This window comes from Oncorhynchus kisutch, linkage group LG21 (assembly GCF_002021735.2).
Source record: "Oncorhynchus kisutch isolate 150728-3 linkage group LG21, Okis_V2, whole genome shotgun sequence".
Classification (NCBI taxonomy): domain Eukaryota; kingdom Metazoa; phylum Chordata; class Actinopteri; order Salmoniformes; family Salmonidae; genus Oncorhynchus; species Oncorhynchus kisutch.
The window spans coordinates 23,698,337-23,713,555 of record NC_034194.2 but is presented as its reverse complement, the minus strand read 5'-3'; the positions used below and the strand labels follow the sequence as shown (position 1 = coordinate 23,713,555).

At 32.8% G+C, this 15,219-nt stretch overlaps 1 protein-coding gene across 1 annotated transcript in view; it reads left to right on the top strand.

Annotated features, from left to right (window-relative positions):
- The window catches only part of LOC109875743 (angiopoietin-related protein 7-like), a 60,192-nt gene continuing 44,973 nt past the window's right edge, over positions 1-15,219 (top strand). Inside the window, exons 1-2 of the mRNA XM_031800152.1 lie at positions 1-145; positions 747-1,211. Coding sequence (XP_031656012.1) covers positions 843-1,211 — 369 coding nt within the window. The 5' untranslated portion in view covers positions 1-145; positions 747-842. The remainder of the gene's footprint in view (positions 146-746; positions 1,212-15,219) is intronic.

Genomic DNA, 15,219 nt, shown 5'->3' with positions numbered 1-15,219 from the left:
CACTGCTCTAAATCACTCTTTCACATAGAGAGATAGAGAGGTGGAGATTGGAGGAGAGAAGGAACGACGGAGACGGAGAGTAATGGGGAGGGTCTTACGACCAGGATGGTGTAAGGACAGGGGTGAGAGACTGGCCAGGAGAGAGGTAAAGAAATACCAAACTTCTTTGTTTACACAGCTCTGTATCTAACTCTGTACATGCACAGGGGGGTTCTATACTGGGTTTGTTGTTGGGTTTTATTGTGTTGTGTGAATAAATAGAGTGATTAAATAGTATGTTGTTTTGGAGGGGGATTTGAGATACATTGGCTTATGTATTTGTGTGTCAGTAAATGCTACTCAGTTATTTGAAAACATGTATATCAGTTATGATGCAATTAAACTATTACAACATGGTAGGTTCACCTAGTATTCACTTCAGTGCTCAGAGTTCACAACCTATTAATCACGCTATTAGAGCAGGTCAAAGGTTGTGGTTGGGAGGTGGGCATTGGTGTGAGCTATGAATATGTCTACGATGGGGCGCCAGGTAACCTATTGGTTAAGAGCTGAAATATCGCTGGTTTGAATCCCTGAGCTGCCTAGGTATAAAAATCTGTTGATGTGCCCTTGAGCAAGGCACTTAACCTTAGTTGCTCTGCATAAGAATGTCTGCTAAGTAGAGTAATGATGATCTGGTGGTACATATAGGCCTACCAGTGTGCAGTGATTTTATAGTACTAAAGCTTTTTTTGCCCATCCTACAGAGAGAAAGCTAAACCTGAACCTGAACCTGCCAGTCTCCAGAGCCAGACAGACCACTCTCTCTGACCAAGATAGGACGTTCCAACCAGAGGAGAACAATGGCCTTCCTACCCCCTCACTGTACCCCCCTCTTGGGCTTGTGGCTGGCTCTGTATGTCCTCCTGGTCCGGGAGGTCCATGGAGAAGACCCCACTAGTCATCAGATTGGCGGTGGTGGCGGGGGCTCCCAGTGCGGGGACTACAGTAACCAGGTGATGGAGGATGGGATGTGCCGTCTGGTGGCCACCCTGCCCCAGACCGAGGACCAGCGCTGTCCAGACATGTTCCGTTGCACAGACGAAGTCTCCTATTGGCTGCATGAGAACGAGGAGAGGAAACAGCAGATTCTGTCGCTGAGGGAGACCATCTCAGAGCTTCAGGAGGAGCTGAGGAACCACAGGCACCGCGTCAAGGTTCTGGAGCTGCAGGTGGGTTCTAGAGATAGAACTGGAGGAATAGGCTAATGGTGTAGAGAAATAGATGGCATTCAAATTCTAGAACTAGAGTTCAGGGGAAAAACAAGTAGGCCAGGGTTATAAAGCTTCATGGAAATAAAAGTTCAATGACTGAGATACACACTCATACAGAAACTAGAGCACTGTAAGGCTGGAGGTGAGCCACTGCTTCAGACTCAGAGCAGGACATGTGCCAGTGGTCTAGAACTGCAGGTGAGCAACTGTTCTTGAGATACTGCTATGGTTACTTTACGTTAAACTGAATGCTAAAAGCCTCCGGAACACACTCTAACCCTACGTCATAAAGGAGGACTTCAGCCAACTAACACACATACTGTAGACACACACATACACACTGACACCTGTCTCTGTTACTCCCCCTACGCCGTGGCAGCCGGTAGTGTACGGTATCTCCCCAGGTGTCCCTCCCTCCTAGCAAGTCCTTGACCCTGGCGCTAAGGGGATTAGCCCTGGGTACTCTGGCCTGGCTCTCCTGGCCCTCCTCCACCACGTGCTGCCTCGTGTGTCTGTGGCACTGGGACTCAGCCCTTTGGCTAACCATGGCTTTTACCTGGTCTGGGACGAAAGGGGGGTAGTGCCACTTGGATGTGGTTTGGGATATGGGCTGGGAGTATAGCACCTGTAGTTGGGATGGTTGGGGTTAGTGTGGTGGTTCATTTCCTTACTATCAAATGAGGAGACAACCTTATCACACAAGTCAGAGTTATACTTAAACTAAATCTTTAATCACTTATTAATAATGGAGCAGGTCAATACAACTCACACATATAAAGTGAATCGATTGAGGGCTCTACGATAATGACGGCTGGTCATCGAGTCACCCTCAGATGACTCGTTGAGAGCCCTGAGACAAAAATACAAAGGTCTTTTATAGCTAAGATACACCCCTTTCAACCTACATGATGAACAACAGATATATAGAATGGGTCACAAGGTTAAGATTTGTATGAAAGATACTTATAATTCACAGCAGACAGTATCTGCTGTAAAAACAGTTATCTTTGTGTAGAGACCAGTGTCTGGCACTGGGGTCATCTCTCCCTGGTACCATATAGAACAGAAACATAAACTCATGCTCTGGAATGCGGTCTCTTTAGGTTTTATCACCCAAAAGACATCATAAATCTCCTGTAAGTGTTATCTCCCAGAGGCCCATCCTCAGTAGAACACACACACAATAGTTATAAAAATCCTCTATTCGGTTATATAAAACAACCATTTGATGCAATAAAAGTATTATAACATAATCTTGTAATTTCCACCATGATAGGTGGTTGAATCCCTTCTGTCTGTCTGTCTGTCTCTGTCATTTCCCTTATCTATTTTACTCCTTTCTCTCTCTGCAAATCTCTTTTTCTGGGGTCATACAGTATATTGCCCCACTATTGTATCCCAACACTTCTCACCTTACAGGGGAAAAGGGCATAGCACTTACTGCATAGCAGTAACTTTTCTTAGCATGTACAGAACATCTTTGTTTATGAAAATGTACTTGTATATATTTATTAGATATTTTCAAGGATGAAATCTCTTGAGAGGCACCAACTTGTGTCCAAAAAAATAAAATAAATGAAACAAACAAACAATACTTAACAACAAATAATATGGCAACTACGGTCTAAAAATAATAAAAATTAAATAATAACAAACTAAAAAGTACATTAACAGCATAAAACAGTTAATAGGCCTACAACTAATAATACAACTAATACAACTACTGCTAACACTACTAATACAACTAATAAAAACTACTGCTAACACTACTAATACAACTACTGCTAACACTACTAATACAACTAATACAAACTACTGCTAACACTACTAATACAACTACTGCTAACACTACTAATACAACAAATAAAAACTACTGCTAACACTACTAATACAACTAACACAAACTACTGCTAACACTACTAATACAACAACTGCTAACACTACTAATACAACTAATACCACTACTGCTAACACTACTAATACTACTAATAAAATCTACTGCTAACACTACTAATACTACTAATAAAATCTACTGCTAACATTACTAATACAACTACTGCTAACACTACTAATACAACTAATACCACTACTGCTAACACTACTAATACAACTAATACCACTACTGCTAACACTACTAATACAACTAATACCACTACTGCTAACACTACTAATACAACTAATACCACTACTGCTAACACTACTAATACAACTAATACCACTACTGCTAACACTACTAATACAACTAATACCACTACTGCTAACACTACTAATACAACTAATACCACTACTGCTAACACTACTAATACAACTAATAAAATCTACTGCTAACACTACTAATACAACTAATACAACTACTGCTAACACTACTAATACAACTAATACAACTACTGCTAACACTACTAATACAACTAATAAAATCTACTGCTAACACTACTAATACAACTAATACAACTACTGCTAACACTACTAATACTACTAATACAACTACTGCTAACACTACTAATACAACTAATAAAATCTACTGCTAACACTACTAATACAACTACTACTAACACTACTAATACAACTAATACAACTACTGCTAACACAACTAATACAACTACTGCTAACACTACTAATACAACTAATAAAATCTACTGCTAACACTAATAATACAACTAATAAAATCGACTGCTAACACTACTAATACAACTAATACAACTACTGCTAACACTACTAATACAACTAATACAACTACTGCTAACACTACTAATACAACTACTGCTAACACTACGAATACAACTACTGCTAACACTACTAATACAACAAATAAAAACTACTGCTAACACTACTAATACAACTAACACAAACTACTGCTAACACTACTAATACAACTACTGCTAACACTACTAATACAACAAATAAAATCTACTGCTAACACTACTAATACAACTAATACAACTACTGCTAACACTACTAATACAACAACTGCTAACACTACTAATACAACTACTACTAACACTACTAATACAACTAATACAACTACTGCTAACACAACTAATACAACTACTGCTAACACTACTAATACAACTAATAAAATCTACTGCTAACACTTCTAATACAACTAATACAACTACTGCTAACACTACTAATACAACTAATACAACTACTGCTAACACTACTAATACAACTAATAAAATCTACTGCTAACACTTCTAATACAACTAATACAACTACTGCTAACACTACTAATACAACTAATACAACTACTGCTAACACTACTAATACAACTACTGCTAACACTACTAATACAACTAATACCACTACTGCTAACACTACTAATACAACTACTGCTAACACTACTAATACAACTAATAAAAAATACTGCTAACACTACTAATACAACTACTGCTAACACTACTAATACAACTAATACAACTACTGCTAACACTACTAATACAACTACTGCTAACACTACTAATACAACTAATACAACTACTGCTAACACTACTAATACAACTAATAAAATCTACTGCTAACACTACTAATACAACAAATAAAAACTACTGCTAACACTACTAATACAACTACTGCTAACACTACTAATACAACAAATAAAAACTACTGCTAACACTACTAATACAACTAATACAACTACTGCTAACACTACTAATACAACTACTGCTAACACTACTAATACAACTAATACAACTACTGCTAACACTACTAATACAACTACTGCTAACACTACTAATACAACTAATACAACTACTGCTAACACTACTAATACAACTAATAAAATCTACTGCTAACACTACTAATACAACAAATAAAAACTACTGCTAACACTACTAATACAACTAACACAAACTACTGCTAACACTACTAATACAACTACTGCTAACACTACTAATACAACTAATACAACTACTGCTAACACTACTAATACAACTAATACAACTACTGCTAACGCTACTAATACAACTAATAAAATCTACTGCTAACACTACTAATACAACTAATAAAAACTACTGCTAACACTACTAATACAACTACTGCTAACACTACTAATACAACTAATACCACTACTGCTAACACTACTAATACAACTACTGCTAACACTACTAATACAACTAATACCACTACTGCTAACACTACTAATACAACTACTGCTAACACTACTAATACAACTAATACAAACTACTGCTAACACTACTAATACAACTACTGCTAACACTACTAATACAACTAATAAAAAATACTGATAACACTACTAATACAACTAATACAACTACTGCTAACACTACTAATACAACTACTGCTAACACTACTAATACAACTAATAAAAAATACTGCTAACACTACTAATACAACTAATACAACAACTGCTAACACTACTAATACAACTAATACAACTACTGCTAACACTACTAATACAACTAATAAAATCTACTGCTAACACTACTAATACAACTAATAAAATCTACTGCTAACACTACTAATACAACTACTGCTAACACTACTAATACAACTAATACAACTACTGCTAACACTACTAATACAACTAATAAAATCTACTGCTAACACTACTAATACAACTAATAAAATCTACTGCTAACACTACTAATACAACTACTGCTAACACTACTAATACAACTACTGCTAACACTACTAATACAACTAATACAACTACTGCTAACACTACTAATACAACTAATAAAATCTACTGCTAACACTACTAATACAACTAATAAAATCTACTGCTAACACTACTAATACAACTAATACAACTACTGCTAACACTACTAATACAACTAATAAAATCTACTGCTAACACTACTAATACAACTAATAAAATCTACTGCTAACACTACTAATACAACTACTGCTAACACTACTAATACAACTAATACCACTACTGCTAACACTACTAATACAACTAATAAAATCTACTGCTAACACTACTAATACAACTAATACCACTACTGCTAACACTACTAATACAACTAATAAAATCTACTGCTAACACTACTAATACAACTAATACAACTACTGCTAACACTACTAATACAACAAATACAACTACTGCTAACACTACTAATACAACTAATAAAATCTACTGCTAACACTACTAATACAACTAATACAACTACTGCTAACACTACTAATACTACTAATACAACTACTGCTAACACTACTAATACAACTAATAAAATCTACTGCTAACACTACTAATACAACTACTACTAACACTACTAATACAACTAATACAACTACTGCTAACACAACTAATACAACTACTGCTAACACTACTAATACAACTAATAAAATCTACTGCTAACACTAATAATACAACTAATAAAATCTACTGCTAACACTACTAATACAACTAATACAACTACTGCTAACACTACTAATACAACTAATACAACTACTGCTAACACTACTAATACAACTACTGCTAACACTACGAATACAACTACTGCTAACACTACTAATACAACAAATAAAAACTACTGCTAACACTACTAATACAACTAACACAAACTACTGCTAACACTACTAATACAACTACTGCTAACACTACTAATACAACAAATAAAATCTACTGCTAACACTACTAATACAACTAATACAACTACTGCTAACACTACTAATACAACAACTGCTAACACTACTAATACAACTACTACTAACACTACTAATACAACTAATACAACTACTGCTAACACAACTAATACAACTACTGCTAACACTACTAATACAACTAATAAAATCTACTGCTAACACTTCTAATACAACTAATACAACTACTGCTAACACTACTAATACAACTAATACAACTACTGCTAACACTACTAATACAACTAATAAAATCTACTGCTAACACTTCTAATACAACTAATACAACTACTGCTAACACTACTAATACAACTAATACAACTACTGCTAACACTACTAATACAACTACTGCTAACACTACTAATACAACTAATACCACTACTGCTAACACTACTAATACAACTACTGCTAACACTACTAATACAACTAATAAAAAATACTGCTAACACTACTAATACAACTACTGCTAACACTACTAATACAACTAATACAACTACTGCTAACACTACTAATACAACTACTGCTAACACTACTAATACAACTAATACAACTACTGCTAACACTACTAATACAACTAATAAAATCTACTGCTAACACTACTAATACAACAAATAAAAACTACTGCTAACACTACTAATACAACTACTGCTAACACTACTAATACAACAAATAAAAACTACTGCTAACACTACTAATACAACTAATACAACTACTGCTAACACTACTAATACAACTACTGCTAACACTACTAATACAACTAATACAACTACTGCTAACACTACTAATACAACTACTGCTAACACTACTAATACAACTAATACAACTACTGCTAACACTACTAATACAACTAATAAAATCTACTGCTAACACTACTATACAACAAATAAAAACTACTGCTAACACTACTAATACAACTAACACAAACTACTGCTAACACTACTAATACAACTACTGCTAACACTACTAATACAACTAATACAACTACTTGCTAACACTACTAATACAACTAATACAACTACTGCTAACGCTACTAATACAACTAATAAAATCTACTGCTAACACTACTAATACAACTAATAAAAACTACTGCTAACACTACTAATACAACTACTGCTAACACTACTAATACAACTAATACCACTACTGCTAACACTACTAATACAACTACTGCTAACACTACGAATACAACTACTGCTAACACTACTAATACAACTACTGCTAACACTACTAATGCAACTAATACAACTACTGCTAACACTACTAATACAACTAATACAACTACTGCTAACACTACTAATACAACTAATAAAATCTACTGCTAACACTACTAATACAACTAATAAAATCTACTGCTAACACTACTAATACAACTACTGCTAACACTACTAATACAACTAATACAACTACTGCTAACACTACTAATACAACTAATAAAATCTACTGCTAACACTACTAATACAACTAATAAAATCTACTGCTAACACTACTAATACAACTACTGCTAACACTACTAATACAACTACTGCTAACACTACTAATACAACTAATACAACTACTGCTAACACTACTAATACAACTAATAAAATCTACTGCTAACACTACTAATACAACTAATAAAATCTACTGCTAACACTACTAATACAACTAATACAACTACTGCTAACACTACTAATACAACTAATAAAATCTACTGCTGACACTACTAATACAACTAATAAAATCTACTGCTAACACTACTAATACAACTACTGCTAACACTACTAATACAACTAATACCACTACTGCTAACACTACTAATACAACTAATAAAATCTACTGCTAACACTACTAATACAACTAATACCACTACTGCTAACACTACTAATACAACTAATAAAATCTACTGCTAACACTACTAATACAACTAATACAACTACTGCTAACACTACTAATACAACAAATACAACTACTGCTAACACTACTAATACAACTAATAAAATCTACTGCTAACACTACTAATACAACTAATACAACTACTGCTAACACTACTAATACTACTAATACAACTACTGCTAACACTACTAATACAACTAATAAAATCTACTGCTAACACTACTAATACAACTACTACTAACACTACTAATACAACTAATACAACTACTGCTAACACAACTAATACAACTACTGCTAACACTACTAATACAACTAATAAAATCTACTGCTAACACTAATAATACAACTAATAAAATCTACTGCTAACACTACTAATACAACTAATACAACTACTGCTAACACTACTAATACAACTAATACAACTACTGCTAACACTACGAATACAACTACTGCTAACACTACGAATACAACTACTGCTAACACTACTAATACAACAAATAAAAACTACTGCTAACACTACTAATACAACTAACACAAACTACTGCTAACACTACTAATACAACTAATAAAATCTACTGCTAACACTTCTAATACAACTAATACAACTACTGCTAACACTACTAATACAACTAATACAACTACTGCTAACACTACTAATACAACTAATAAAATCTACTGCTAACACTTCTAATACAACTAATACAACTACTGCTAACACTACTAATACAACTAATACAACTACTGCTAACACTACTATACAACTACTGCTAACACTACTAATACAACTAATACCACTACTGCTAACACTACTAATACAACTACTGCTAACACTACGAATACAACTACTGCTAACACTACGAATACAACTACTGCTAACACTACTAATACAACAATAAAAACTACTGCTAACACTACTAATACAACTAACACAAACTACTGCTAACACTACTAATACAACTAATAAATCTACTGCTAACACTTCTAATACAACTAATACAACTACTGCTAACACTACTAATACAACTAATACAACTACTGCTAACACTACTAATACAACTAATAAATCTACTGCTAACACTTCTAATACAACTAATACAACTACTGCTAACACTACTAATACAACTAATACAACTACTGCTAACACTACTAATACAACTACTGCTAACACTACTAATACAACTAATACCACTACTGCTAACACTACTAATACAACTACTGCTAACACTACTAATACAACTATAAAAAATACTGCTAACACTACTAATACAACTACTGCTAACACTACTAATACAACTAATACAACTACTGCTAACACTACTAATACAACTACTGCTAACACTACTAATACAACTAATACAACTACTGCTAACACTACTAATACAACTAATAAAATCTACTGCTACACTACTAATACAACAAATAAAAACTACTGCTAACACTACTAATACAACTACTGCTAACACTACTAATACAACAAATAAAAACTACTGCTAACACCTACTAATACAACTAATACAACTACTGCTAACACTACTAATACAACTACTGCTAACACTACTAATACAACTAATACAACTACTGCTAACACTACTAATACAACTACTGCTAACACTACTAATACAACTAATACAACTACTGCTAACACTACTAATACAACTAATAAAATCTACTGCTAACACTACTAATACAACAAATAAAAACTACTGCTAACACTACTAATACAACTAACACAAACTACTGCTAACACTACTAATACAACTACTGCTAACACTACTAATACAACTAATACAACTACTGCTAACACTACTAATACAACTAATACAACTACTGCTAACGCTACTAATACAACTAATAAAATCTACTGCTAACACTACTAATACAACTAATAAAAACTACTGCTAACACTACTAATACAACTACTGCTAACACTACTAATACAACTAATACCACTACTGCTAACACTACTAATACAACTACTGCTAACACTACTAATACAACTAATACCACTACTGCTAACACTACTAATACAACTACTGCTAACACTACTAATACAACTACTGCTAACACTATTAATACAACTAATACCACTACTGCTAACACTACTAATACAACTACTGCTAACACTACTAATACAACTAATACAAACTACTGCTAACACTACTAATACAACTACTGCTAACACTACTAATACAACTAATAAAAAATACTGCTAACACTACTAATACAACTAATACAACTACTGCTACACTACTAATACAACTACTGCTAACACTACTAATACAACTAATAAAAAATACTGCTAACACTACTAATACAACTAATACAACTACTGCTAACACTACTAATACAACTAATACAACTACTGCTAACACTACGAATACAACTACGGCTAACACTACGAATACAACTACTGCTAACACTACTAATACAACAAATAAAAACTACTGCTAACACTACTAATACAACTAACACAAACTACTGCTAACACTACTAATACAACTAATAAAATCTACTGCTAACACTTCTAATACAACTAATACAACTACTGCTAACACTACTAATACAACTAATACAACTACTGCTAACACTACTAATACAACTAATAAAATCTACTGCTAACACTTCTAATACAACTAATACAACTACTGCTAACACTACTAATACAACTAATACAACTACTGCTAACACTACTAATACAACTACTGCTAACACTACTAATACAACTAATACCACTACTGCTAACACTACTAATACAACTACTGCTAACACTACGAATACAACTACTGCTAACACTACGAATACAACTACTGCTAACACTACTAATACAACAAATAAAAACTACTGCTAACACTACTAATACAACTAACACAAACTACTGCTAACACTACTAATACAACTAATAAAATCTACTGCTAACACTTCTAATACAACTAATACAACTACTGCTAACACTACTAATACAACTAATACAACTACTGCTAACACTACTAATACAACTAATAAAATCTACTGCTAACACTTCTAATACAACTAATACAACTACTGCTAACACTACTAATACAACTAATACAACTACTGCTAACACTACTAATACAACTACTGCTAACACTACTAATACAACTAATACCACTACTGCTAACACTACTAATACAACTACTGCTAACACTACTAATACAACTAATAAAAAATACTGCTAAACACTACTAATACAACTACTGCTAACACTACTAATACAACTAATACAACTACTGCTAACACTACTAATACAACTACTGCTAACACTACTAATACAACTAATACAACTACTGCTAACACTACTAATACAACTAATAAAATCTACTGCTAACCTACTAATACAACAAATAAAAACTACTGCTAACACTACTAATACAACTACTGCTAACACTAACTAATACACAAATAAAAACTACTGCTAACACTACTAATACAACTAATACAACTACTGCTAACACTACTAATACAACTACTGCTAACACTACTAATACAACTAATACAACTACTGCTAACACTACTAATACAACTACTGCTAAACACTACTAATACAACTAATACAACTACTGCTAACACTACTAATACAACTAATAAAATCTACTGCTAACACTACTAATACAACAAATAAAAACTACTGCTAACACTACTAATACAACTAACACAAACTACTGCTAACACTACTAATACAACTACTGCTAACACTCTAATACAACTAATACAACTACTGCTAACACTTACTAATACAACTAATACAACTACTGCTAACGCTACTAATACAACTAATAAAATCTACTGCTAAACTACTAATACAACTAATAAAAACTACTGCTAACACTACTAATACAACTACTGCTAACACTACTAATACAACTAATACCACTACTGCCCTAAAACACTACTAATACAACTACTGCTAACACTACTAATACAACTAATACCACTACTGCTAACACTACTATACAACTACTGCTAACACTACTAATACAACTACTGCTAACACTATTAATACAACTAATACCACTACTGCTAACACTACTAATACAACTACTGCTAACACTACTAATACAACTAATACAAACTCTGCTAACACTACTAATACAACTACTGCTAACAACTACTAATACAACTAATAAAAAATACTGCTAACACTACTAATACAACTAATCAACTACTGCTAACACTACTAATACAACTACTGCTAAACACTACTAATACAACTAATAAAAAAACTGCTAACATACTAATACAACTAATATAACACAACTGCTAACACTACTAATACAACTAATACAACTACTGCTAACACTACTAATACAACTAATAAAAAATCTACTGCTAACACTACTATAAAACTAATAAAATCTACTGCTAACACTACTAATACAACTAATACAACTACTGCAAACACTACTAATACAACTAATAAAATCTACTGCTAACACTACTCAATACAACTAATAAATCTACTGCTAACACTACTAATACAACTACTGCTAACACTACTAATACAACTACTGCTAACACTACTAAACAACTAATACAAATACTGCTAACACTACTAATACAACTAATAAAATCTACTGCTAACACTACTAAACAACTAATAAAATCTACTGCTAACACTACTAATACAACTAATACAACTACTGCTGAACACTACTAATACAACTAATAAAATCTACTGCTAACACTACTAATACAACTAATAAAATCTACTGCTAACACTACTAATAAACTACTGCTAACACTACTAATACAACTAATACCACTACTGCTAACACTACTAATACAACTACTGCTAAACATACTAATACAACTAATACCACTACTGCTAACACTACTATACAACTACTGCTAACACTACTAATACAACTAATACCACTACTGCAACACTACTAATACAACTAATACCACTACTGCTAAACACTACTAATACAACTACTGCTAACACTACTAATACAACTAATACCAACTACTGCTAACACTACTACTACAACTACTGCTAACACTACTAATACAACTACTGCTAACACTATTAACAACTAATACATACTGAACACTACTAATACAACTACTGCTAACACTACTAATACAACTAATACAAACTACTGCTAACACTACTAATACAACTACTGCTAACACTACTAATACAACTAAATAAAAAATACTGCTAACACTACTAATAAACTAATACAAACTACTGCTAACACTACTAAATACAACTACTGCTAACACTACTAATACAACTAATAAAAAATAATGCTACCACACTACTAATACAACTAATATACAACTGCTAACACTACTAACAAAACTAATACAACTACTGCTAACACTACTAATACAACTAATAAAATCTACTGCACACTACTAATACAACTAATAAAATCTACTGCTAACACTACTAATACAACTAATACAACTACTGCTAACACTACTAATAAAACTAATAAAAATCTACTGCAAACACTACTATACAAACTAATAAAATCTACTGCTAACACTACTAATACAACTACTGCTAACACTACTAATACAACTACTGCTAACACTACTAATACAACTAATACAATACTGCTAACACTACTAATACAACTAATAAAATCTACTGCTAACACTACTAATACAACTAATATAAATCTACTGCTAACCTACTAATACAACTAATACAACTACTGCTAACACTACTAATACAACTAATAAATCTACTGCTAACACTACTAATACAACTAATAAAATCTACTGCTAACACTACTAATACAACTACTGCTAACACTACTAATACAACAAATAACCACTACTGCTAACACTACTAATACAACTACTGCTAACACTACTAATACAACTAATACACTACTGCTAAAACTACTAATACAACTAATACCACTACTGCTAACACTACTAATACAACTAATAAAATCTAATGCTAACACTACTAATACAACTAATAAAATCTACTGCTAACACTACTAATACAACTAATACAACTATGCTAACACTACTAATACAACTAATACAACTACTGCTAACACTACTAATACAATAAACCACTACTGCTAACACTACTAATACAATACTGCTAACACTATTAATACAACTAATACCACTACTGCTAACACTACTAATACAACTACTGCTAACACTACTAATACAACTAATACAAACTACTGCTAAACACTACTAATACAATACTGCTAACACTACTAATACAACAAATAAAACTACTGCTAACACTCACTAACTACAAACTAACACAAAAACTACTGCTACAACTACTAATACAACAACTGCTAACACTACTAATACAAACTAATGCTAACACTACGAATACAACTCGCTAACACTACTAATACAACTAATAAAAATCTACTGCTAACACTACTAATACAACTAATACAATACTACTGCTAACACTACTAATACGAAACTACTGCTAACACTACGAATACAACTACTGCTAACACTACTAATACAAACTACT